This window comes from Amblyomma mixtum, chromosome 10, assembly GCF_055824585.1.
Source record: "Amblyomma mixtum isolate Tamu chromosome 10, ASM5582458v1, whole genome shotgun sequence".
NCBI lineage: Eukaryota > Metazoa > Arthropoda > Arachnida > Ixodida > Ixodidae > Amblyomma > Amblyomma mixtum.
Window position 1 is genome coordinate 176,294,467 of NC_143021.1, and position 27,660 is coordinate 176,322,126.

General features: G+C 45.9%; 2 protein-coding genes across 2 annotated transcripts; both read left to right on the forward strand.

Annotated features, from left to right (window-relative positions):
* The first annotated feature begins 242 nt into the window (after nucleotides 1-242).
* LOC149327820 (uncharacterized) lies at nucleotides 243-14,835 on the forward strand. Its single transcript, XM_089564025.1, has 6 exons — nucleotides 243-567; nucleotides 3,924-4,100; nucleotides 8,890-9,037; nucleotides 10,473-10,606; nucleotides 12,130-12,250; nucleotides 14,037-14,835. Exons 1-6 carry the CDS (start codon nucleotides 501-503, stop codon nucleotides 14,266-14,268), a joined length of 879 nt encoding a protein of 292 aa, XP_089420151.1. The 5' UTR covers nucleotides 243-500; the 3' UTR covers nucleotides 14,269-14,835.
* A 4,039-nt stretch (nucleotides 14,836-18,874) lies between these two features.
* On the forward strand, nucleotides 18,875-25,283 carry LOC149327821 (uncharacterized). Its single transcript, XM_089562756.1, has 2 exons — nucleotides 18,875-19,139; nucleotides 23,106-25,283. The coding sequence occupies exon 2, from the start codon at nucleotides 23,120-23,122 to the stop codon at nucleotides 25,115-25,117; it is 1,998 nt and encodes a 665-aa protein (XP_089418882.1). The 5' UTR covers nucleotides 18,875-19,139; nucleotides 23,106-23,119; the 3' UTR covers nucleotides 25,118-25,283.
* The last annotated feature ends 2,377 nt before the right edge of the window (nucleotides 25,284-27,660 follow it).

The following is a 27,660-nucleotide window of genomic DNA, read 5'->3' on the forward strand; positions in this document are numbered from 1 at the left end:
AAAACGCGCCCCCGAGTTCCTGCCTTTGTGCGCAAGCCTGTTTGTGTCGGCCGTCCCCTTTGATGCAAAGGGTTGATCAACACATGCTCCTCTCCTTGTGACATCGCATTTTCCACTGCTTTCTTTATCTCGAACAATAGCGCCCATGACGCACAGTCTTTACTCAACACCGAAAATACGTTTATCTATCAGGGTGTAGATAAAGCTGAGATATGCTGCCCAGGAATCCGGAGAACTCGCCACACCTCCCACACAGCGCAGTGGCCTCCGAAATAAGAGGCTGCTTTGTGTCAGTGCGGTGAAACCCCGTCTACTAGTGGGAAGGGTCAATGCATTTGAGATTTCTTTTCTTATTCTTGGCTTACGTATCTTCTGAGCGTGATTATAACGTGGGCTGAGTAGTCAGTTGATCAATTTTTTCCACGAAGAGTCGCAAAGACGGGTATAAGCGTTCTGCGGTCCTCTGGGCACTTATACATTGTTAACCTCCACGGCTCAGCATGGAGTCCAGTGCGGCAGCATTGATCATCACGTGTGCAATCGTCTTCGTCGGATCAACGCACGCAAGTAATTTCCCTCCCCACGCTTCTTGATGTCTGACTTACTTTCGATGTTTACAGTGGCCATATACACACAGGGACCCGCGTATATTTTAAATACATGCGTCAGTAGTACACTTGGATGCATTATTGGCTTTTTCTTCTTCCAGGCTGAAATTTAGTCATCATTTTGTCTTCGCAAAACTTTCTTCCTGAATTTTACATTTATAAATGTTTTGAGTGAAGAAGCTATGTTTTCATTTGTAAGGCTAACAGTTCGTGCTAATAAAGCTATTTATTCAGAAACAATCAATCATTCGAAGGATCAGTCGAATAAGCAGAGTCATAAATCGCTCTGTCGTACTTAAGCATCTTCGAAGGGTAGTTAGACGGCAGTGAATGCTTCAAAAGCACCGTGAATACATAACTAATACCATGGTTAGAAATGAAGATTAGATACTTGGCAGATTGCGTTCCCAAAGGTTTTTCCTACGCTACTCTGCTTTAGATGCGCTATTTATTATCAGCCACCCTCCGCAATGGCTGCTGAAGTCTGCGGCCCATTGTAGCACTGATCAAGGTGTTTTCGGTCAGAGGATGCCGCAAAGATATCAATACCGTTCCAACATCTCCAACATAAACTCACATCCCGTATCGAAACGATCGCGCTAAGACTTGGTTAAGCAAACGTCAAGCAAAGCATTCAGCCGGCCGTCTGGCAATACGTCGTTTTTACAGCCCTTCTCACTCTCATCGTTTTTCCTTGCGCTCAAATTTGCAGTATATCTTTATCTATATCTTCTTTGCGCGTGGCGTGTTGCACCAGTACAGCTCCAGCGTTATCTGCTTACCCTCTCATGAAAACACTTCTGTTGTTGTTGTTATCATTGTCGCGAAGTGCTTCAGCAGGCTGTGTAGTGTATCTTATTTGTTTCGCAGACCAAGGTCCAATGTTTAGCGAAGACCTTTAGCTGATAAAAATAAGCCAGATACCACTCCACGGAGTTCTGTCAGAATTCTTTATCAGCCTTTCTCACTGATCATGATCTGCAAATAAAACCAGAGTGGCATCCGAAGAACGCACCTCACTTGCTGCATTTCTTTTACGTCAGCACAGGAGTACAAGGATGGGCTTGTTGGGATGCGGCTATTTTTGAACTGGCCGCAAAATAAAACACTAGAGAGAGAAATAGAACGAAGGAACTGTGTTCACATTCTTGTATGACTGCTGCATCAGTAGGCATGAGGCCGCCGCGGTGGCTCAGTGGTTAGGTGCTCGGCTGCTGTCCCGAAAGACGCGGGTTCGATCCCGGCCGCGGTGGTTGAATTTCTTTGGGGGAGAAATTCTAGAGGCCCGTGTACTGTGCGATGTCAATGCACGTTAAAGAACCCCAGGTGGTCGAAATTTCCGGAGCCCTCCACTACGGCGTCTCTCATAGCCTTAGTCGCTTGGGGACGTTAAACCCCATAAACCAACCAAACCAACCAGTAGGCATCAGAACACCGTATACGACGTTGCCAGCATTAAGAGCAAAATACCTTTTTCATTTTTCAGCTCGTAAGCAGTCACTCAATGCTTACCTTGTAATTTACATTGTTCATTGCTTTTGGAGCTTTTATCCTCCTTCTAATGTCAAAAACTGTGCTTTAGTGTATTTGTAATTATCTCCCTTATTTCACTGGGTGCTTTACAAATCAGATCAATGTGAAATTGCTCAGCTACTCCAACTACTACTCAAACCACTATTCTAATTAAACTCAGCTGTTAAAACCACTGCCTTCTTGGAGCCTTACTGCGTAAAACTGGGGTGAAAAGTGAAATGAACACACAAATCATGCTAAAGTGCCCTGACTTTTGGCGTCACGAGATTTAATAAAGATCTCGAGCCTAAGGCAAGCATCCTAGCGCCAAATCAGTGCGCCATCCTACTACATACTCGCGTTTCGACTTCGTCTGCCGGTGCGCATGTTCATTCCATACACTTCTTAGGCGACACGTACGTGTTGTTTCAAACAATGCATCATTTCGACCAATGGGGTCTCAGCTTTAAGCGTTTCATTGGGGCTTTCTCGCGTCCGCTACTGTGGCTGAGTCGTAATGACTTTGGGCTGTTGAACCTCAGTACGCGAGCACAAATCCCGAGGCAGAGGCCCCGTTTCGATGGATGCGAAATGCATAAGATTCCAGTGCACTGTGCAATATCAATGCACGTAAAGAACCACGATTGCTGGAAATTAAATCAAAAGCCATGCACTAGGTGTCTCTTATAGTTCTGGTGAAGCTTTGAGACGCTAACCACCTTTCCCCAATTAGTGTAGCATAAGTGCTTCCTCGATCATCTCCGCACAAAGTCTAGGATTCTTTGACATGAATTTTAATTGTGAGGCAACTGAGGAATATTGCAAGGCGCTGTTATGTAAATATAAAAATAAGAAATGCGCAAAAAAAAAAGTACTGGACTAGAGAGAAGAAGCACACGGGACGAGCGCATGCAGTGCCGTCCTTTTTTTTTGCGCAGTCCCTGTTTTCATAATGTCGTACCAACTAGCACCTCACCGCATTCTTCTAGACTGCTATGTAAATATCGAAAGTAATGCTCTATTCTTGCGATGCGCAGAAAACCTTGCTTATAAAGTTTGTCTATCGCTGGCATCGAATGGCTAAGACTGCCGTAGAAAACAAATACGATATATAGAAAAAATGCATTTGTACACAACATTTGGTTGAAAAATGCTCTTCTCCAGAATTCCTGGGTATGCATCCCACTAAATCTTCGTCCATCTGTTTCTTTCTTCTGACCTTTCCTCAATCGCTTTTCAAATGCAGGTTAAGAGTAATGTGTACAGAGGGCAAAACCCATGCCTAGAACAACCAAACTGTGTGTTCCGGAGCTCCCAAAGCCGCTGCGACCAGGAAGGCAAAAAATGACGATGAAATTCTATGAGTTTAACTGCACATGTTTACATCCAGACCATTTCTAACCAAATCTTATCGCCAGTTATCGCGTGTTACGCCCGAAACACGCTCAGAGCGTGTTCTAGACATGCGTTTTGCCCTCTGTACATACGACGGCTGGGTCGCACGGTCACTACACCTAAAAACTGTCAAACGAATGACCGTTTCATCCGATAATCAAATTGGCGCTGAATATGCATCCAGTTTCCGGAGCCCTTCACTACGGCGTCCCTCATAGCCTGATTCGCTTCGGGAAGTTAAACCCCATAAACCAAACTAAACCAAACATCCAGTTTAATCTATTGCTTGCGCTTTCTAGTTCTTCCCTTTCTTCCCTTTGCACTTCCTGTGCTTTTCCTCTCTGAAAATATGCGTTATAAAAAGGCCACCAACTTTCTTTGACTGTAGCAAAGCTTCGTTTCTTGCAGGTATGACGTCTCAACAGTCTAGTTCATTGCATGTGAACACAGAGGCCTCCGCTACTGCTCAAAAGTCACCTGCGTTCTCGGCGGGGCATCAGCCCCCTGGAGGAAACCTCTCGCACTTATCCAAAATCAAGATGCCCGGCCCTGCCCGCCTGCCAACTTGCCGACCAGGCCTTCAAGGTATTAAGTTATGCAATTAGTGCTCAATTTAATTTGTAACGAAGCATCTTACATGACAGCTATGTTTACTAATGCGAAAGCATTAGATGCTCATTGACACGAAAGCACTGCGTCGCCCAAACAGTGGCGACGTTACTAAACTCGCGATTGATTGGCCGAAATGGTGTGACGTCATCGAAGGTGGCAAAATACGAAATGTTAACCAGTAAAATACAAAGGAATAGAATAGAATCGGAATGTAATTAGAGCATAATTTCAATATAATTGGAACAAAATCGCAATAGAATTGCCATGTTTTCGTTTCATACGCGCGTAAATTTTGTACCTCCGAAAGAAGCCAAAACCAACAGAAACCAAGCAGCATATAAGAGATGTGTTTTTTTTTAATTAGTGGTTTTCGTCAATGGGAGATCTCTAAAAGCAGAAGAAAAAACAACCATATGCCGCCGGTAGGATTCGAACCCACGACCTCCAAATTACGCGTCCGGTGCTCTACCAACTGAGCTACGGCGACGGCTGTGAAATCTGCTTTCGGGGCTATTTATGTTTATGTGTGACCTAACCTTGACAATGCTCACCAGCGCCGCCCTCGTTCATAAGCGGCAGACGTAGTACGTTCTGAGTTACCGCTGGTGTGACGTGGAACGTCATCGAACGGCGAGGGTGGAAGCTGTGTGAGAACCCTCTTGTGCTTCCTAAGGAATCAAGGCTGCCAGAACCGAGGCCCTCGTTACGCAAATAAGCAGGCAAGGGAAGGAGAATGAGAAGCTCGTCATACATATGCAAGAAGCCAACAGCCACAGAAACCAAGGGCCATAAGGAATGTGTTTTCTTTTTAATTTGTGCCTCCGGGAAGTTCTGTTGTTAGTATTGCTCACGTCTTGGAGAACTTTCTTCGTTTATTAATCAATTTTATACCTTAACTGATTGTAAACTTAGCTTTGTTTCTCGGCGTGGTATGATTTCACTACATGAGGAATATTCGTGTGAACTGTTCTCAGCCTATGACCAAAAACTTTCCACGTATACTCGTTCTTAGAGGCAACGAAAGCGTTTGACACTCTGAACCGTCAAATCTCGTTAAGCAAACTGCATTTCTTGGAATTCTGTGGGCGTTTTTGTGAAATAGTCGAGAACTGCCTGAGCAGTAGATTTCGTGTAGCCGCTACAGATCACAAAGGCATTTTCCAGTTCTAAGGTGCTGCTGAATGCTGGACTTCCTGAAGGGTAAATTTTACCATCGGCATTTTTAACATTTTTGTTCATGTCTTCTTTTGGCAATTTTCAAAAATTCAGTGTTCCAATATGTAGACTACACTGTTTTACTGGCAAATTCTGTTTCTTATAAAACGGCCACTTGTACGTTGCAAAAGGATGTGTTCAATGCAATGCGTTCGTTCACCCATTATGAAATTGTAGACGCAACTTGTCTGTTCTCGCTCTCCGCTAAAGGCAACTGTAACTGCCTTTTTAGTTACATAATTCAGACTGTAAATATGTTTCCTTTAAATGGCCGCCTATTGAATGTGTGGAATGGCTAAAATATATCTTGGTGGATTTTTTGAGCTTATCCTGGCAACTCCACTTATGGCATGTCTGCTAAAAAACTTAATTCAGTAGCACGCCTCTTGTTTAAACTCAAAAGATTTGTGCCAGTGTATCTTAAGAAATTATTATTATGCTTAAAAAATGTTTACTGTAACGTATCTTTAGTAATTTACGTAACATGATGACCCCCAGCGGCAGAAAAAGTAACCACTACAGCACACATGTTGCCTCTTCAAGCATGCGACTAATGCGACTGCCTCAGTGAACTCTCTTTGCTTTTACTAAAGCGAATGTAGAGGGCGTTAGGATCCCACCACCAGCCCTGTCCTATAGAAAAATTTCAGGGGTTATTCGAAGAATTGCTAGGGCTCCTCACCCAGAAGTGTCCATGAAATAAAAACTGTCGGAGCAGTATTAACCTATGTCTTGACAAAGCGTAGGGCGCGTTTCCCGTATAATATCACGCGCTATCGTCCTACATGAAAGGTGTAAGTCTTGGCTCGAATGCTACTGCAGACGAAGGTTCTCTCGCTTTAAGGTTCCTGCTTAAGCTGGACCTGTACAGTATCTTCTCGTATTAAAGCACGAAAGTAATACAGTTGTGAGAGTGCTGTCAGTTCTTGCATTCAGCTAACAGGGCTTTGCCGATAAGTCGAAACCAAGTTGGCTTAAGACTGAGCCCTCTAGTACAGGGCTCCACAAGACCATCTTGTGTCCTGCATCAAGCAGTGAAGGTTTGCTCTTATTCTGAACCTGCCGTGGAAATCAACACCATCCGAACGGTCTCTGAATGCTCTTTGTAACCAACCATTCCGGCATTACGAACTTACTTGGTGGTCATGTTACTGTCTTGGGATATTTCTCGCAACTTTTGGCAACAAATATTTTGTTGCAAAAGCAAGACTACGCCAGCCAGCTCGGCTCGTCGCGTGGTCACACTTCAGCCGTATGCCGTGGCCCATGAACAACCTTTAGCCGCCGTTACCTAGCAACGCCGCAGCCGCGCTCCAACAGATGGCGCCGCCGTCGACGCCGCTGCCGTCACCGCTCGCTCCACCAGATGTGCTCCGCTGGGGTAAAGGGTCAGGAGGTGTGTGTGTATATATATATATATATATATATATATATCGCCTTAGTGGATTCTAGTCGTTATGGAGAGCTCGAAAGAGAGGCAACAACGAAAGAACGAAGCGAGGAAGAGATGACGCGCTCAATTGCTTTCGCAATTCAACTAGGGTTAACCAGAGCTAAACCACAGCCAATTTTTTTTTATAATTGTTTAGTCCTCAAATAAATGTGAGTGCGATTCCATGTATTGCAATGTCGAGTCTGCTAACCCCACCTGTCGGCTTTATGGCAAGAAGACACTATTGGCAAGGCGTCTAGTTTGGCTGACTCTTCTAAATTTGTTCTAAAGTTAACAGCGTGCAAAATTCAGAAGAGAAGATAAACAATTCCACAAACAACTCATAAGCTTTTTGCCCGTGTGAAATAAAGCAGACGCATTTGCTCAGCTGGTTATAAACTGCCCAAAAAGCAAAGTGATGTCACAGATGAGCAGCCTTGCGATGTGCGATCTGCATTACCGAGAACACTTTGTGACAACAGTTTGTGTGGGTAATTTGTTTGTACAAAAGTCCCATTCACTCCGCCTCAAAGCACAGCAACCAGTCTAATAGCCTTTTTTGTGCCAGCCGAACCTCTGAGGGGCTAGAGGAGGTCAGTGTGAATACGTGCTTTAAGTTACTGAAATAAATATTCGGTACTGGCAGTCTTTACACCTCTTCTTAAACACTGTGAGTCGATGACGTCATGCAAAAGAGCACTTGCAGACTTTTTCAAGACATTCCACATTGCTTCACTCAGACCAGCGTTAAAGCAGTCACCTCATGTAGCCTGTATCATGGTTACAGGCAAAGGTGTCAGCAGTTCATAAAAATTGGCATGGAAATGATGCCATAATCGGAAATTTGCGATGTTTTGCTTTGTTGTTATGCTAGTACGCCTTTTATCCGTACTGGTTCATTGTGGTAATGCCAACCGAAATAGTATTCGTTACAGGTGATACGCGTGGCGTATTCGAGAGTATTATTCGCGCCATGGCATCTTATTCAAGATCATTTGTCTTCTACAAATCATGCAGCACACTATGCATTTTATTGAAGGTGAAAATAGGGGTCAAAGAAGTCGTTGCAGGCATGTTCTCAAAAAGCACAGTCATGGAGAAAAGGTTTGGCACGCTATCGTATGGGGGGTTTATCGTCCCAAAAGTATACATGGGTTATGATACACGCCGTACTGGAATGTACCGGATTAGTTTAGACCGCCTGGGGTTCATAACATGCCGTAACGTCGCAAGACGCAAGGATTTTTTTTGCTTTCACCTCCATCGAAACGCGGCCGCCATGGTGGGGGATTCGATCTCGCGTCCTTGGGCACAGTAGTTCAACAAATCGCCACTAAGGCACTGCGGCGGGTCATGAATAAAGGGTGGCTATATACATTAGCTAGTAACAGCAAAAACTAAAAAAGTATTGGATTTTAAAGTTTTAATCTCATATCACTTCTACCTATTTCAATGCTTGTTTAAAATATTTGTAAAATATATAACGCCGAGATTTTTGCTTAAAAACTAAATGGAAATTAAAGAACACTCTGTAGACTATTATGTGAAACTGAACAAGTTACACTGACTTGAAAAGTATTTATTTTATTTGAAGTGTCTCTACAAGCACTTCAGGAAGGAGGCCAAAAGGCATGGTGCCTGACGAGGGCCTTCCTCCCTCCGAACGAACATGCACGTTGCCGTGATATATAAACTCGATGAATACATCCTACAAGTTTCTTGTTCACCAGGGTGGAAATTTGGGCAAGTCGGTACTGATCCATAACATAAGAGTAGCGCAGAACCAGGACGATGTACAAAAGGGGAGAGAACAAACACCCACAACGCACCCACAACATAGTGCCTGTGTTGTGGGTGTGTGTTCTCTCCCCTTTTGTCCGTCGTCCTGGTTTGGCGCTACTCTTATATTATGTAGTTTCTTGCTGCCGCTTGAACCAGGCGGGACACCGTTTTTCCCAATGGTACGGCGTCATTTTTGCGGGTTTAATGTGGAGAAGTGGCATTTTCCGCATGGCCAATCATTAGCTGGCGCTGTGAGTAAACTTTATGCATGAGTTTGCTCTTTATGACCACAACACCGCTCCATTAAAAAAAAAAGAATGTTTTCTCTCGCAGGCCCCTGCATTCAACCGCGTGCCACTTGCAACGCCACGGAAGTCTTCGAGTGTTACCAGCAGTTCACTTCGGAAAGGCTTACTGAACTGCTCGACACCGACTCGTACATTTCGAATTCCTCCGCACTGCCAAAGTTCGAGATGTGCAGGTAAAACCACAAAGTATTAGCTTTTAAACCCAGGCCCCTAATCACCTTTGAAGTTGGTGGCAACAGAAAGCACACACAAACAAATAAGAAACGCAAAATGTCATCGCACACTTCAAAAAGGCGTTTAAAAAGACCGCTGGTAGACAGTCATTCCTTAATGGTTGCGGGAAGATAATGTAGGACTGGAACACCAGCCAATGCCAATAAGAAAAGAAAAAAAATGTACAAGGATTCGATGTTTTTTAAAACTGCAAAACCCGCATCATCCGCCTTGTAGCTGCTAAATACGCTGCGATTGGCTGTTCGCGCCCATTCGACGTCTGGAAATTTCGTTTACGGACGAACTATGAGTTCAAGTTTCTTTTTTTTTTTCATGTTCCACTATGGGCTTCCCCGCGATGCACATACAGCGAACCGCTCCAAGAGCTTTAGTAAGCCAGTGAACGCCCTGCGCAGGTTTCACATACCAAGCCTGAAAAACAAAATAAAGCTTGCATTTAGAAACACGAATAAACCGATAAATTTAATTAACCCCTAGTAATCGGGCTTCAGTACATCTTGACAGCGTCAGATTACATCATCGGGCAGATGTCTATATTTTCTCGAAGTGACAGCTTTAACTACGTGAATGCTTTGCAGCGATAGCTGTTAGTGCCACATCACCTGTTTTTGTGGCGTAGTATTATGGCGTCCGCACAGAGGAGGAATGGCACGAGGCAAGACGCACAAGAGGAGAGGGTGAATGAAGAAAGGCCCGCTGGCTTGGGCAGGGCATGCAGTACGACGGAAAAATAACTTCTGGTCCTGAAGGGTAACACAGGGGATTCCAAGAGAAGGCAAGCATACCAGGGAGCGGCAGAAAGTTAGGTGGGCAGATCAGATTAAGAAGTTTGCTAGAATACGGTGGCCGCAACTGGCTAAGGACAGGGTTAATTGGAGACACATGGGAGAGGCCTTTGCCCTGCTCTGGGCGTAGTCAGGCTGATGATAATGATGATGATGATGACAGCGTTTCACACGATAACTGACCGGCTGGGTCACTCTAGCTGCTCATATGTACTGATCCCATCAACGGCAGCGGCTCCTCCGGACGCAGTGAACCGATAAATTTAATTAACCCCTAGTAATCATTGATAGATTGATTTACCAAGTGGTCGCTACTTGACAGCGTCAGATTACATCATCTGGAAGATGTCTATATTTGCTGGAAGTGATAGCGGTAATTACGTGAATGCTTCTACAGCGATAGCTGTTAGTACCACATCACCGGGTTTCGCGGCGTAGTAGCATGGTGTCCGCAGAGAAGAGGAATGGCGCGAGGCAAGACGCACAAGAGGAGGCGCGTCAGTATCATTCATCGCCTACAATTTTTTTGTAATGCTGACCCCATTTCACGGAGTGGATTTTCATACTTGCTCATATCTTTCTTGTCCAGGCCTGACTGGGTGATATCGTCCTGCAAGGCGGATCTCTATGAAAACTGCGTGGCAGACGTGAGCAAGTATCACTACACAGAACTGGCCTACCGTTCTCAGCGAAACATCTTTTGTAACCAGAAGAAACTCAAGGGTGAGTACGTTTTTTTTTTAACACCGTGCAACACATCGTATTAAATATGATGACAGACTACAAGGCAATATTTCAGTACCTGTGCCGCCCGCGTATGCGTAGAAATTTAGATTCACGATGCTGGCTCCAGATGGTGGTTCTTCGTACTGGTCACCGCATCAAAATTACATAATAACAGCTTAGAAGAAAATTCAAAACAATGTAAGTGGTTTCGTGTCAAAACTAAGAATTACCTTCTAGAATTTTCCCTGCAAACGTTAAGCGAGCGCTTTACTTTATCCTTCCATACCTATTTCGTGGAATCCTTGGCACCACTCTGTGGGCCAGTCTTGCTGAATGAATTGGCTTACTTTGCAACGACGACATATTCTCTAAGCAGCTTGACGAGGATTTTATTCGTAACATCGCCTAGAGAGCTCACTTCTTTGCAAATGTAGCTAAGAATATTTTGGGTGCGTTTTTCGAATGCTACCGCAGTTTTTTATTTTTTGCTCATGCGAATATTTTGCACCGTTCTTTTTGCCTACTTCTAATTAATGTAATTATCTGCCCTTCCTTGCATTCTTATATAACTATTTTGTAATTGAATGGTGGTGTTTACTTTTTTTTTTCCTCCACTGCCTCCTCAAAGTTGATATATACAAGCCCTCACATCAACTTATGAATATATGTAAACCTCCCTTATCAGAGAGATCCCACAAATTCGCAGCGCTTTCTGGGCACGCTTTGAAAACAAATGTTCAGATAGCCTAATAACTCCTTACTCCCTCACAGGGCAGTAGAGATGATTATTCCCAAATTCAGCTTTAACGAAAAGGCTTGTGAGTTTTTCACCCAAACATCCTTGGCAGTGAAAGTTAGTCTGCATTGTTTATGGTATATTGCTCAGTCCCTTGAAACTGGAAAATAGTGCAGAGTGAAAGATCAGTTTCTTTCCCTAAAATGCTTCGCCTTGAGTGTGGCTTTCGCTACAGTACTGACTTCATTGTGGTAAAACCACAAAACACAACCCCTCGAGTTCGCACTTCTCTGATGCGCTGCTAAGCGCGTTTACATTTTTTCAGTGTTTTTGTCAACTTGAAGCTGAACTGTTTCAACGACTAGCCTAGCCTCTAGTCTTAAGGTCGTTTACAGGTAATTTACCTGCAGATCTTTAATATTTGAACTGTTCCCCCTGCTGAAAAAAAGTCCTATGATGCAATAACCTCCTAGAGGCTTCATCAAAGAATATTATACAATTTGTATGATATATCATACAGTTTGTATGATATTCTATGACATCTCTATGATTACTGTATGATTTCGCAGAAATGTAGGACATTTGCGTGATAATTTTCTGTGATTTGTATGACAAGTCTATGATATTTGTACGACAAACTGTATGAGTTTATTGCATCATACAACTTTTTTCAGCAGGGGCGGCGAGCGGCATATGTTCTCACTGAAATTTCCGTCGGGGGCTACGTTCAGCGCTGTCCTTGTTCTGCGGGTAACAGTCTCGCAGTGACTCTTTGTCTTCGCAGAGTACCTGACGGAGTACAAATGTCTCGAACAAGATGAGCGGCAAGCCACCTGCCTGCGTCAAACTGCGATGAACAGCAGTGCTGGCGACGGACTTAACTCTAATGACTCGTCCCTCTGTTCGTGAGTATAACGACCCTCTGTCAATTGCGAAAGCACCTCAAAGCTTCGCCACATCATGGGCTATGTTAGGAGTGAGGGACTCTAGAATGTTTAGCACGCCGTTACAGCGTGCCAACACTGTTACCATTTCTACTGCTAGCCGGCTTGGAGTGTTAACTCGCTCTTGCGCAGTTTTTTGTAGGAGTGGACACGGCAGCGATGGTGTCGAAAGATTACCGATTTCCTGAGCGCTCGTCTGTACGGCAGAGATGGAACTGCCGCTAAATTCTCGCGGTAGTCAGAACATACTTTTTCGCGAAACCCATGCATCATTTCGTGTCACTGTCCTACGCGCAGCTGATAAACCTACTTAACCAGTTAACTGTTCTAAGTGGGTGATGATTCGTTAGCTAGCCGGCGGCGAGGAAGTGGTGCTTTCCGGTCTGTAGAGGCGTGTAAGGTCGCGGCGAAATACCTCAGATCGTACAACTGCGCTACATATCCAACAATAGCACCGTCGCGTCACGCCCGTGGCATCCCTATTTAGCTAATTTTCAATTTTTACAGAATGCAACCCTTACTCAGAAGCCAGGCAGCTATGCCTTCCATGCCAAGAATACTGACTTTTTTCGGCTAAAACTGAATTTCGAAAACTGAATTCCGTGTACTTTTATCTGTTTTTTTCGGATTAACCTATGAAGTACAACCTCTAGTTACAACTCAGTCCTTTAGCGGGCTATATAATCTTCATCTGTGCTTCCAGTACCGACTTTTGCATCGTACAAGGTGCTCTATAGTGCGATACAAATCGAGAACGGAGCGGCTTTTTCCTGTAAAGGATTCCCTTCCAGCCAGTGGCGTCGGCCGATTCTCATGAGCCTGCCAGAGTAACAATGCAGGGACGGGACTATTCCCGACTGTGCAAACAGGGGACTATCACCTTTCGTGGACCACTCCTTGCATTGTCGCGCTGTAGCAAGCTCGTGATAATCGGCTGACGCCATTGGCTCGAAGAGGGTCCTCTGACGGGGGAAAGCCGCTTCACTCTGGAGTTGTATCCGACTATAGTTGGGCTTATCTGTAGAGAACTAAGCTGTTAGGGTAAAAAATAGGATTCTCAATACCTTTGTAGAACGTCTAGTTGACATTGTTTTAATGTCAGTCAGCATGTTTTTTTTCTTTATTTATTCTAAGAAACATTACACAAAGAGTTGGTTGGACCCATAGCCTTTACGGCTAGTGAGGGGTACAAATACAAAACAAGCACAATATTACTCCAGACCGTGTAAATAAAAAACTTCAAGATTAACACACACAAGTGAATTCATTCCTACATTTACATGGAAATTAAATAGTGTTTTAAAGATGCGAAAAGTTATTTTTTTCTTTAACTTCATTTGGGATTTCATTCCACAAATGGGCTCCGCTGTATTCTAGGAGTCTCCGGCCGTACATATTGTAACAAGGTGGCAAATTTAATTGATTGTTAGTTGCAGTGCTTGTTTGTTTCATCGGTAATCTAAATAAACTAAGGGGCAGGGGGTTGTTAGATTTTATTACATTGTTTACTATTTCAGCTATCCTCAGTTTATATGCCATTGATAGGGGTAAGATACGAAGCTGCTGAAAGAGTGGCCTGCTGGGGTATGTACTATTTGAATAAGTTATCATACGAATAGCTCGTTTATAGATTGGCGCTTAGAGTGCGCCAGTCTACCATCGAACTGCACCAGTGGTGATGTCAGCCTGCACAAAGGTATACAAACAGTTGAGTATACCGTTCTCTAAATATATGTACTCTTCGCAGCTTGGCCCTGTCGCGCTTAGAGTGCGCCAATCTACCATCGAACTGCACCAGTGGCGACGTCAGCCTGCACAAAGAAGTACGTGAGAACGACGCCCGGTTCGGCGGCTGCATCACTTCTCAACCGGACAGGTCATCTGCCCCTGTTGCGAGAACGTGCAGATGGCTGGTCGCTACCGCGCTGTGCATCGTCGCCCTCGGCTCACTCACCGAAGTCGACTTCACAAGGGACTGAGTCGTCCGCGTTTGCTCAAGATGTCGGCGCTGGATTACATTCATGCACACCAACCATTTACGAGCAGTGGGCAGATATATAAGACGCTCACTGTGGCAGCACCCGGCTTGTGCCCTTTGGAAATTATAATACGATCTTGAAGCAGCCAAAAAACGATTGCAGTTTTTGCTTGGACTAGGCTATACTATCTGCAAGCAGATATTCGCTATTCAAATTCTAAATTTTGTAACTTTAATGTTTCATTTGTAGAAAATGAGAACCCTCAGCATATTTTTTTTTCTTCCATGCTGACAATCGATTTCTTATCAGCACCTGTTAACCAGAATACGATAAATGTTGTAAGCGCTAATTGGGTCCCTTTTTTGCGTCATTTTAAACGATCGGTACCGGATTTAATTTATATCTAAAACCTATGTGCGCCCACTCGATATCCCACTAATAGTCACTGACTTATTCCATTATTTTCGCTGTCTTGAATCTCTACGACACGGCTTCTCCCTTCGCACAAGTCTAGAATTTTTCGCGTACGACGTTATAAAACCAAATAAAAAATAACTAAAAAGTAAAGTCGGTTCTTTTCTTCCATCTCGCTTCTTCGAGGTGCACGTGATTTGGCGGAGGACGTGTAGCGGACACAGAGAAACAGCGGAACTCGACTGTATAAAACTTCAACAGAGATACAAAAACAGATACATACAGAAGTAGCCGAAGCTTCGCACTCAGCTACCAAAGCTTACTCAATACTTTATGCTCAGCTACCGAAGCTGACACAAAAAATTCAGGGGGGCACTTTGTTGACCTAAAGTGCGGTGAAACGAAAGCCTTTAGCGCAGTGTTGCTACATGTGTCACTGATGCATGGTTAAGATGTTAATTAAGTACACAATTGTTTGTGAATCTTAAATGCTGGAGGCCCTGGAGGGCGTTTGGGAGGCATCCGTATGATTCGAAGAATTTCTGCAAACACTCTCCAGGGTCCTAGACAAGGAGAACTAAATATGCTTTGGCAGGGAGTAGCGTAGCCATTAGCACGCTCGGCTGCGGAACGGAAGGATGGTGGTTTTATGGTCCGACTAAAGAAAGCGTGACACCTCTGCTGACAACCATCTGCTGACAACCTTCTGTCGACAACCTTCCGTCGACAACCTTCCGTCAACAACCTTCCGTCGACAACCTTCCGTCGACAACGATGAGGCATTACAGGCTTTCGCCTTAATAACTATCACTCGCGCTCACTGCTCCCACATCACGACTTCCGGAAAGCCGGGGCCTGCCTACTTCTCTAGTCTAAGCCTCTCCAAGAACCGCGTAAACCTACGCAACACACTCGTATGTAAACAGGCCCCAAACTTCCAGAAGCGAGCGGCGGCGCTGAGAAAGGGAGTAGGAGCCACAGCACGCGGTAAGCTGTATGTCTCCCTCGCCCTGTGTTCTTGACAGTGCTCGAACCATCTCGAAGCCTCCATCTCGAAGAACCATCTCGAAGTGATCGTCACGCTAGGAAAAATTTGTCGGTCCATTTAAGCCAGAAAGAACGCGAGAACTTCCAAATCGCGCTAAACTGTACCAGAATAAACTGCATGAAACCTTTCAATGCTCCGCATCAACAGTTTTCAAGGGAAGTTTAAAAATACTCCATCATAAGGCTAACCAAAAAAAAAGAATTCAGAACATAAGTACAGTTCTTTTACAACATACTGTAGGATGTTACTTGTCGAGAAGCGGCCTGGATCTCGCAGAATGGGCCATTTCCCGCCATCGTTCACACTGAACGATTTGAATAAGCGCAGTGAGGGAAGAGCTAAAACAATTTTCTGAAGTGGCTTGGCTCCGATATCTCTTTTCTAGAACAGCTGTACCATGCCATACATATAGCCACAAGTTAGGTGGAAGAAATATATTAATACTCACGAAGTGCAGTGAGCAATCTGTCCTCGCAACTCTAGGATCCAGCTGCATCTACAAAATTTTCGCTACTTTTTTAGAGATTCAAGAAATTGCCAGGTGCTGAAACCGCCCAATTCTCATGGACCAACTTCTCAAAGTATCTCTAAACTTAGTTATTTCTTGACCAAATACGTTTTAAACTCAATAGCTATCCAGCTAACGGTAAACAAAAACAAAACGAAGAAACATTTCCTGCGCAAAATACAATACGTACAATACGTAATACGTACATACAATACGTACTTTTCAATACAATAGATTGGCAACCATGGTTGGTAACGCTACGAACATCAGCGCCACGTTTCTAGATGTCGCTGTGAGGTGCGAAAAATCCTGTAAAAGACGTTTGGACGTTTGTCACATGTGCGCTCAATAAGCCAATAGCGTAACGAACGCCGCAGTCAGGCGAAGCCCTTCGGAACTTGTTTGCGTGGAACTAATAGTTCGCCTTGCGAGAAGTTATACTAGGATTATCACAATACTTTATCACAGAGGCCCCTCTTTTTTCACTTTGGCGACGTCATATAGGGTGGAAAACTAGAGACCCTCCTCTTGCTGGCGTCTAAGTTGCCAACGGATTGCCCTCCTCGCTGACTTGTCAATAGGGGGAAAAGACAGTCGAAGTTGCTTCATTCAAGAGAGCTGGGCGCCTTATCAGTGCAATGCTCTTCAGAAAAAGATTGCGATGGAGCTGTTGGCTGATATACAGCCTCCACCTTTTGTACCAATGTCTTCAGAGTGACTCAGTTGCGATACCTTTATTTCATGTTATGGAATCTCCCGTGTAGTCCAACGAACGATTGGCGCGCTAAGTGTCATGTGCCCATACTGAATGCGTGAGCCCATATATACCAGCAGGGGCAGGCCCATCTTTTTGCGGTTTGGTTGATCAATGATAAGGTATGTTTTTGCTCGAAAGGTCTCAACTAATCGATGTGGTCAGAGTAGCGGCTGTACTTTTGGTTTTGTTTATTGGTTTATTGGAGTTTCACGTCCCAAAACGACTCAGGCTATGAGGGACGCCGTAGTGGAGGGCTCCGGAAATTTCCACCACCTGGGGTTCTTTAACGTGCACTGACATCTCACGGTACACTGGCCTCTGGGATTTCGCCTTCATCGAAATTCAGCCGCCGCGGCCGGGATCGAGCCCGCGTCTATCGGGCCAGCAGCCGAGCGCCGTAACCACTGAGCCACCGCGGCGGGCTGGCTGTACTTTTCACAGACATTTTGCACATAGGCTAAGAAAAACTGCGGTCCAGAGAGCGGGAGCCGCGTAGACACAAGGCCTGGACTAGACCGCCAGTGATTGAGTCGCGTCGATGCAAAACAAATGAGCAGCAGCGCCGTCTAGTTAAAAACGCAAGCGGGAATTACGGGGTGTGCGTCACTAATAGTAACGCATTACATTCAATTACGCCTTATAAGGCGAAATTCAGTGCGGCGTCAGCTAAGCCAGAAGTTACGTGGTGGCTTGGTTAAAGCGCCGCTTAAATGTACGCATATGTAGTGCAGTAAATGTATTCGACCTCCGAACCTTAACCAGAAAGGTCTTTGAGACATAAGCACTCATTACGAACTAGTACTAACTAGCAATCAAATATAGTTAGCTAGAACCGCACAATGACAAAGCTTTCGCCTGCACAGCACGTAAGTAGTCTTAAGTGCTCTCCTAATTTTTCCCAACCTACCCTGATCCAATTTTTTTTTCACTTGCGATTTTCTCTATCTCACTGCACACTTGTCTGTCCCAATTCTCTGACGGCCTGACTTAACTACCAGGCAGGTTTACAAATTATTGGTTTGGTTTGGTTTGGTTTATGTGGTTTAACGTCCCAAAGCGACTAAGGCTATGAGAGACGCCGTAGTGGAAGGCTCCGGAAATTTCGACCACCTGGGGTTCTTTAACGTGCACCGACATCGCACAGTACACGGGCCTCGAATTTCTCCTCCAAAGAAATTCAGCCGCCGCGGCCGGGATCGAACCCGCGTCTTTCGGGCCAGCAGCCGAGCACCATAGCCACTGAGCCACCGCGGCGGCGGTTTACAAATTATTACATATTGTTGCCGCTTGCCTCTTGTCGCACACTTGGGCGCTTCAACAAGCATTTATTTATTTATTTGGTTATTTATTTATTTGCATATTTATTTTTTAAGATTTCCTGGGGAGAATACAGACTTCTGCATGCACAGTCGCGGTCAGAATGACCTGCAACGCTTTAGCGGTCGCCTTCTGCTCGTTTAGGTTTGTTAGAAAATGAATACACTGTGCTGCACTGCAGTACCAGGCATGCGGGCACGCTGCTCGGCAGCTAAATACAGAGCACTGCAGCAACGCCCGACTCGCATTGCTTCGTGACATCAGCTTGTACCACCTGATGCGTGTTGCATGTCATACTGCGCGCAACAGTACGCCACAACAATGATCAGAAAAAATTAACCAGTTTTTTTAGGCAAGGAAATGGCGCAGTAATTGTCTCGCATTTCGAGCACTGACATCGCACCGTTAACGGGCGCCTTTGCGTTTCGCTTCCATCGAAATCGGCGCCGATTTAGTTTTTAAGCATCACTGACGACGTCAGCGCTCTCTTACGTAAAGCGGTTATATTGCTCAGAACGCTCCTGATGGCGAGCTTCTCAAGTGCGCCAACTATCATTTCTTAGTGTCGGTGTGTAAACACCCGCGGAGGGCGGCGCCGCTTTAGTTGGCGCGATTGTGGCTTTTACCTGGGTGATGGTGCGTCATCGTTATCAGCAACTGATTACAACATAACAGATACCTCGTTGATACGTACTGTCTTCTTTCTCTATCGAGGTGGTTACGCGGGGGTCCGCATCGGCTTCGGCAGCCACACGCCGAGTGCTCACGTGCGACACGCAAGAAGACACTGCCGCCCGTGCCGTGCTCAGTGTAGGCTGTGTGGTCAGGTAAGGTTGGCATTTAGATTATGTCGAGATTTAACCCCCCACTCCTCCCCTGTTGCCTGACCGCGGGTGAACAAGATGTAGCGTTCTTCACTGCTGTCTTCGTTGCATTACTATTTTATTTTAAAATAAACCTCTACTACTCGCATCCTTCCTTCCTGTTAAAGCTGTTTGTTGCCGCTTTTCGGTTCGTGTATTGTGTTCTACATTTAAAAATCCCAAGGGGGTAATGCATCTTGACGACATCAAGGGGCGGGTCGGGCGCTGAAAAACCGGGCGCTAGCAGACAGTTTTCGTCACTCCATGATTTTCGTGCTGCAAAAGCAGAGATAAGCCATTGGCCCATCGTATAAGAACCAGCTGCGCGTTGATGTCTGCAGAGGGCGCTGCATACTGGAACAGCTACTAACGAGGGCACGAGGGCTGCATGAAGGGTGGTCAGCCTGCTCTAGAAGCAACAGCCGTAGGTTTAGACGCATTGCCTCTACCGTGCCGCCGCGCCCACTGAAGCTGGCTGCTGGTGGTCGTAGTTTATATACGTTAGTGACTGCGACATTGCAACTAGCGTGGAAAGCACAAGGACAGCGACAAAAGGAACCGACGGGACAGCACGATATTAACTCTGTGGATGTCAGTATGTGTACGTGCTCAGGAGGCCCAAGAAAGCAGCACGTTTTTTTTATGATGATGAAGTTAAATCGTCGCATGACAATCATCAAATCTGCCTGTGGTCGAAGTACGCATAATGACAACTTGCCCAAGTAATCTCGGGCCGCTCAATTGGAAACTCTGGCCAGTATTTCCTTTCTCCCTCCCCTGTCAAAGCTTTCTGGGACAAAAGGTTTGCCCCAGTGACTGACCGCAGAGACCGGCACAGTTTTGACACAGACCTACCCCCCCCCCCCCCCCTCTACCAGTTATACATAACGTTTAAACAAGAGAAAGCACATATCACCCACGCTTTAACAAAATTTAATCAGTTCGGTGGCAATACATAGTCAGCTCTGCAAGCCCTAAAAGTTACAGTTGAGGCGTACAGTGGCTTCCTGCAGTGGCGCACTGCTTGCGGGAAAAAAAAAACTAAAAATATTACTACTGCAAAAAAAAAATTCCTCAAGAAAGGGAGAGTTTTTGTAACGGGTGGTTCTGGGGTGGCTTCTCGAATGGCAAACAATTGCGCTTGCTTTCATGGCTTAGCATGCAAAGTACAAAACTTAGTACGAGGTTGTCTCATCATCTGACATGCTGAATAATGTGAGCACATGCATTTAGACGTTATGGCATCTTTAATGTCGCATGTTAGGGCATTGAACATTGTCGACCAATGGGCCAGCTAGCCATGACGCTGAAAGCATGTTTCCATACATTAAGACCGCAGATTGCAGCATCATAGCCCTGTTTGCTAGAATAAAAGGTCAGTTTTGTCCGACTCGCAATGACCCTTACGGCGAACGGAAAAACACGTAATGTTCCAGGTTGCAGCGCCATCATTGTGTTGGCAAAACTAAAAAATTCTATCGCATTCGAAGTTCCGAATATTCGGACAACCCCGACTGTTAGGCATGCATGCTGCGATATACGCTTGCGTAATGAGCATAAAAGTGTTGGCGTCGGAATTCGACTCAGTTTAGTCTTATAGCACGCCCCGTGTAGCAAGTTATATCTGGAGGAAGAGAAAATGATAAGGCCACTTGCTGACGGTGATAGTACGAAGAATACCAGGAAGAGATAACCGAAACTTCTCAGTAACATCTGTCCACGGTTATCCTATACTGGAGAGCCCATAGATTGTGTAGAATAGCAGATGCCATCACGTAGTACAGCCGTCCACACACCTGTCTATAAAGCGCGCTCGGTTGTGCGTTTGAAGCGAAAGCCTTTAATGGCTCATACTGTCGTCCGTTAACAAAGCTTGTCACGCGTGTTTAACTCGGGAACTAAAATAGATAGAAGAAAACCAATGGTTGCTTCAGATAGAGGAGGAAAAAATTAACCTAAAAGCCAAGTTTGTTAACTGTAGATTAATTAATTAATTATAGGCAAAAATGTCGAAATTGTGTCGAAATAGCGCGGACGTCGGTATAGCCACGGGAACGATGTGACTTCATATCCACCAGAAGTCGTCACGGCATAGTGAAAATTATCACAGAATGGTCGGAAAAACGACGAATTTTTGTCAAATTAGATAGAAAGATGTGTATTTAAGCGTAACTAACACTTAAGATCCCCGACAGATGTACAATTTGGGTATCGATATAGCCACGGGTATGGTGTGACGTCACATGCACCGAAAGTCGTCACGGCATAGTGTCCTCGGCTTTCGCCTCAAAGCTTTAGTTGCTGAAGTGTCCTCGCAAATTTATTTGACTACTGCCGCTGCTATGGCGGGACCCGATATACGTCTGTGTTTCTGATTTCTAATGTAGGAACGTCAGTCGCGGCAGCCTCTGGCGTACAAAACAAGAAACAGTATATAGTGCCATGAAATCCGCCAAGGTGGCTTAGTGGTTATGGTGCTCGGCTGCTGACCCGAAAGACGCGGGTTCGATCTCGGCCGCTGCGGTCGAATTTCGATGGAGGCGAAATTCTAGAGGCCCGTGTGCTGTCCGATGTCAGTGGACGTTAAAGAACCCCATGTGGTCGAAACTTCCGGAGCCTTTCACTACGGCGTCCCTCATAGCCTGAGTCGCTTTGGGACGTTAAACCCCAGTAAACCAAACCAATCGTACCATGAAAGAAGAAAGGGAGAAGTAGATGGCGCCTACCTTTTCTTGACAAGCGTTGCTCGCTTTTGATCCCTGCTTGATATTACGTCGCCTGAACTGCAGTGGGGCTGCTGTCAATACAAGCAGCTACCAGCTCGAGTGAAAACCTGCAGATTGTAACATCTATATACTAAGGCGTGGTAAGAGAGCATGCATAAAACACTGAACAACCTGCAGTAACTTGCCGTTCGCGCTCGTCTCACCATAGAGCGGCTGTCATGGCGGACATATTAGCTTCGCTCCCGGTGACAGTAACTCGGAGTTTTTCGGTGCATGTCGTTCAGCTGCGCGGTCACTTAGTGGTGACTGCAGTCCGGCGAACTGGACGACAGCGAAAATGGCTTCTGAACTAAACTCGTTATTTGGGCGGACTTGCGCCCGCGAAGGACTGAAAGACTCGGCGGCGGCGTACCAACAACCGTGCTCGGCGGTCGTCGAACAAAATGCCCGCCGCTCTCGGCAGTGCGCAATTTAAAGATGACAACGAACTTTCGAGATCGGCGTAAAAATAACCATCACTTCAGCCTGGCTGCGATCCTTCGAGGCAAACCTGGTCGCGTCTTGCATCACAAATAAAGTGATGAAGCCACGTGCCGGCGGCATTAAACACCAGCAAATAAATATTACAACGCTTCGCAGCAGTATTTTACATGGGCCTGCAAAAGATCAACTGTAAAATTTCAATGCAAGACACTATTAGATTTTGTAAACTGTTCCGACGTTTCGCCCACAACTGGTGCGGTGAGAACAGTAGGTATCCGTTAACTTGCTATGTCTATATTTTTCAGGTCAAAAGCGTTTAATGCCTCATCGTTGTCGACAGAAGGTTGTCAGCAAAGGTGTCACACTTTTTCTAGTCAGACCAGAAAAAAAAGTCATTGTGTACGATGGGATTTGAACCACCATCCTTCCGTTCCGCAACCCAGCGTGCTAAGGGCTACGCTACTTCCTGCCAACGCGTATCTTGTTCTCCTTGTCTAGGACACTGGAGAGTGTTTGCAGAAAGGGGTCGAATCAGACGGATGCCTCCCAAACGCGCTCCAGTGTCTCCAGCATTTAAGATTCACAAACAATTGTGTACTCAATTAATATCTTAACCACGCATCAGTGACACAAGCAGCAACACCGCGCTTAAGGCTTTCGCCTAACCGCACTTTGGGTCAACAAAGTGCCCCCCTGAATTTTTTTGTTTACTTTCATCCAGGTGGACGAGCAGCAATGGCAGGCTCCGGTGAAGAAACTTGTGCTGCCGACAGCTTCGTTTCGTTCCTAGAAAACTCACCACATCGAACGGAGAAGGCCCGCATTCTGGAACGAAGGGCTGTCCTGGAGAAGGCGGGTGTCGACGTCCTTAAGCCTTGTTCGGGTGGCGACGATGAACCTTGCTGGCTACGCGCCCACCTTTGGGCCCTCAACGAAGTCTTCACCAAAGCCGCCATGGAGATGTCGTTGCACGGTGCGGCCGGACTAGCGATCACTCCCGCTTTCGGGCTGTTTCCCAAGAAGGAAGACTGTGCAATCGCGGAGTTCCTGAAGGACTGGCTTCTGACTCACCATTTATGCATTCACGAGTTGAGGCTAAGAAGGCCGGGTACGGCGTGTTGGGAGCTTCCTGGAGTTCGGCGCCTAGATGTGTCTAGCGTCCCTGCGAAATCAGTCGTGAAGGCGGTAAAAGGGGGTAAAATGCTGGAGTCCATTAGGGTCGACGAGGCGCAAGATAATGGAGACATCATAGACGACCTAGCTAGCGCTTTGCACGAGAAGACCTCCCTGAAAAACCTTGAGTTCCGTCAAAACGATTTTCCGGCCGGAAGTTTTAGAAAAATATTTGAGGCGCTTTCGGGGTGCGCCAAGTTGGAGTCGCTGTCCCTGGAAATCGAGACTCTTTCCTGCGACGATGCCTGTGCGTTGCAAAATCTCTTGCGGAAAACTTCAAGCCTGAAGAAGCTTAAGTTTGAATTCATTAAGGAGGAGTCGATCTCCAAGGTTATTTCAGGTGCCATGGAAGGCTGTGCACTGGAGGAGCTACACATATTTGGCACCGAATACGACAGCGATGTCCACGACAGCTTGCCTTTGAACTTTACCGGCATACTCAGTAGCCTTCGCGTACTCAAGCTCAGCTGCAACGAAATCAAGGATGATGGGGCTGTTAACGTGGCGAAATACCTGACACAAAACACTTCACTGAAAGAGGTCGACCTGTCCTCGAACAGCATAGGCGAGGAGGGGGCGTTGGCGCTAGCCGCGGCTTTAAAAGACAACACGACTCTGGAACTGCTAAGTCTTTCAGGAAACGAGCTCAGTTCAGGTTCTTTCCTCGCTTTCGCCGAAGCCTTGAATGTGAATAAAACCTTGAGGGAGCTCAACATATCTGAAATAGATCTTTCTGATGAGAGGAGCAATCAGCTGTTTGAGGCCGACCGCTTTCCAGGGCTGTTTAAGCGGGCCAGCATTTTTTGGCAGCAGGCTCGCTTGAAAGAGCTCGCCAGCATTGTGCGGGCCAACGACCACCATGCGTTTCTGTCGGTGGAGATTGACGACAACGTGTCCCTGTCTGATCTGGACGCCTTGTTCGACGCACTTTCTGTTAACACTACCGTGACGACTCTGAACTTCTATTCGGAGTCTGAGCTGTTTCCTGCTTTATCAAGCCGGCTTGCGAGCTTCTTGAAGACAAACACATCAGTTGGATGCCTGGAAATACGGCTTGATGTCAATTCGGAAGAGTTAATCCTGGAAATCCTGGAAGCCCTGAAGGAGAATACCGCTGTGTGGCGCTACGATGCCTCCACTGCAGAGGTCACCCCTGGGATCGCCCGTGTGGTCAGGGATCTCCTCAAGGCGAACGCTACACTGAACATTCTTTCGCTCTGCCTGCGCGACGTCTACAAGCTTAATGAGGAAGCAATGAGCTTGATCGCGGAAGGCCTTCGGGAGAACATGACTCTTGTAGACATTCACGTTGCTTGGGAACCGCAGATTGTGGATGGCCTTCCGGAGATATGGCAGCTCCTGGCGAGGAACAAAGCCCTGGTGTCTCTGGCCGCCCTGTGCGTCAATGGTTCAGAGTGCAGTCCGGAATCGGTGGAGGCTTTCAAGGTCACGCGCAGGAGCCATGCGCTCATCGAGAAAGTGGCTGAGATGTCCGGGAAAAATGAGGAACTAGCGAAGGAAGCCATTGCTGAGGCAGCGGGAAAGCTTCTTGGTTCATGAACTCTGGAGCGACGCCGGTGCAACTGTAAAATAATTTCTTCGTAGCTGTGACTATTCTAGCGCCAGCAGTTTCTATGCCTCGGTCACTGGTAGTTTCACTGTCGATCCCGACAGTTATCTTTTTTACGTCTTTGTGATAATAAACAAATCATGTTCAGAGCAGTAATTGCGTGTGCACGGGTACTTTTTGCGATGTCCATGGCTTTGAAAGTTAAAATGTACGAAAGTTGAAACCTAAAGAGATCGCCGTTACTAAAAGTTTTCACTTGAAACGATACCAAAGAGATTTATAATGGACAGATTGTTTGGTTTCATTTTGGTTTTAAGGCTTAACGCCCCAAACCGACTCAAGCAATGAGGGACGCCGTAGTGGAGGGCTCCGGATTGATGGGGCCTCCTGGGGTTCTTTAACGCGCTCTGAAATTGCGCAGTACTCGGGCCTCCAGCATTTCGAATACATCGAAACGCGCCCCATCCTATTCTTATTCTTTTAGTTATTTCACTCTCGCTATCCGCACCTACTGCCTGCCTTAATTAAGTAAATGTATTCCTATACCACTTCAAGCGCCTCGCTACCTGTCGTAAACTTTTGTTCCGTTCCAAGACTGTTGAACATTAGTTTTCTGCGTACTACTTTTAGACCCTTTCCTTTTCCTTTTCTGGGCCATTGATCATACTTGGAAATGTGTCCCCTGAGTTACTTATCGAGGCCAGGTCATCAGTGAATCGCAGATTACTAAGGTATTCTCCATTAACTCTTATCCCCGTGTCTCTGAATACCTCCTGTAAAAAAACAAACCTCAGTCAATCAAACCTCTGCTTATCCGCTTCGAGCAAATTCAGGGGGAACTTTGGCTCTCTAAAGTGCTGCAAGGCGAAAGCTTTTCCTTGCGCACTGGTTTGTCTTTTTTTATTTTTTGTGTGTTTTTATTATTCATTTTTTTCTGTCTTCCTTTTGTTTTTCTTGTTTTCATTTTCTATTTTTTCTAAATTTTTTGTTGGTGTTTTTTATTTTCCGCCACGGAAGGGAGGAAGATGTGAGTGAACGAAGACAACGTATTCACTAGACGCGCCTTTGTTCATTCCAAACCATCGAGCTGGCACGGCGGAGTGATTAGCGTGCTCGTCTCGCACTCCGGAGACTCTGGTTAGATTCCTCAACTCGACCAATTTCCAACTCCGTTGTATTTATTTCTTTATCTATTTATTTTACTTGGAGCATCACTATACCGTCCCTTTAATTGGTTGCATGGTTGCTAGCCAAAGTGCAATTGGTCCCGTTTGAAATTCGCGCACTGTGACGTCACGTCCATTTAGGCCAATTGAAAAGCGTGACACTTCTGTCGACAACTCCTGCTTACAACTATGAGGCATTAAAGGCTTCCGCCTTAAAACCGGCGAACAGCACTGCAGAGATCGTGTCTCCGTAACTAACACCCTTCCTTTCTCTGGATTTTATTACTGTCTTTACGTAAGGCTATGGTGGCCGTGCAGCCGCTATACTACAGACACCAATGAAGAACACTTCCACCACCCCACCCATCGCTAGGGTACCATCGCTATCAAGGGGGGACGCCAGACGAACTCCTTCCCGAACCTCTACCATGCGCTTTAAGCACGAATACGCCTATATGGGAGTAAAAAGGGGGGTAAGCTGTCCTCCAGAACACTCCCTTATATAACAAGGTTTACGCTAGAGGACAGGTTTACTCCCTTTGTACTGCTTTGTGTTTAGAGTGCGCAAGCACATGTTCTTCCCCTCATAATACAGCACTGCGCGTCGTGCAACATCTCAACAGTGCTCCACCCACTCAGTACCACTGCACGTAGGAGTGCCCAAACTCCCTTCCGGCGACCACCAGTACCTCCTCGTGGGAAGCTGTTCTGTCCAGCTCTAGCCTGAGCGATCAGCAACAGCTGTCCCGCTGCGGTGGCTCAGTGGTTAGCGTGCTCGGCTGCTGACCCGAAAGACGCCGGTTCGATCCCGGTCGAATTTCTTTGGAGGAGAAATTCTAGAGACCCGTGTACTGCGCGATGTCAGTGCACGTTAAAGGGGCCCAGAAACACAATCTTAGTTAACTGTTTTGCCTGTTGATTGCATACAGTGAGTTATAATGGTGCTATTAGCGTCGGTAACACCGCGTACATTCCGTTTTTTAATATTTTAATGTCCTCCCAAAAACAACTTCATGGCTCTGATGGTGTCCCCACACAGTGGCGGATTTTTAGCAGCGGATATGACATCACCTGGCGTGAGCTTGATGACTGGACAAACAGTAAATATACTGCAAATTGTGTGAATAAATAGAGACACATTTTGTCACCTGTCTGCGTTTTATATTAGATCAACAAAAGCAATTAGTTTGTCTTAGATAAAAGCCCTGCAAAGCAAGTAAAATAAAAATACACCACCAGGGGCGCTCTGGCATGGAAACAACGCTGCCAGTCTCACAGAGAGCAGGCAACCATGGAGTACAAACTTCCGCGACGTGCTCTGGCTGGCTGTTTTGATTGGTTGCGCCAGGTGCCGTCATTGGGAGAGC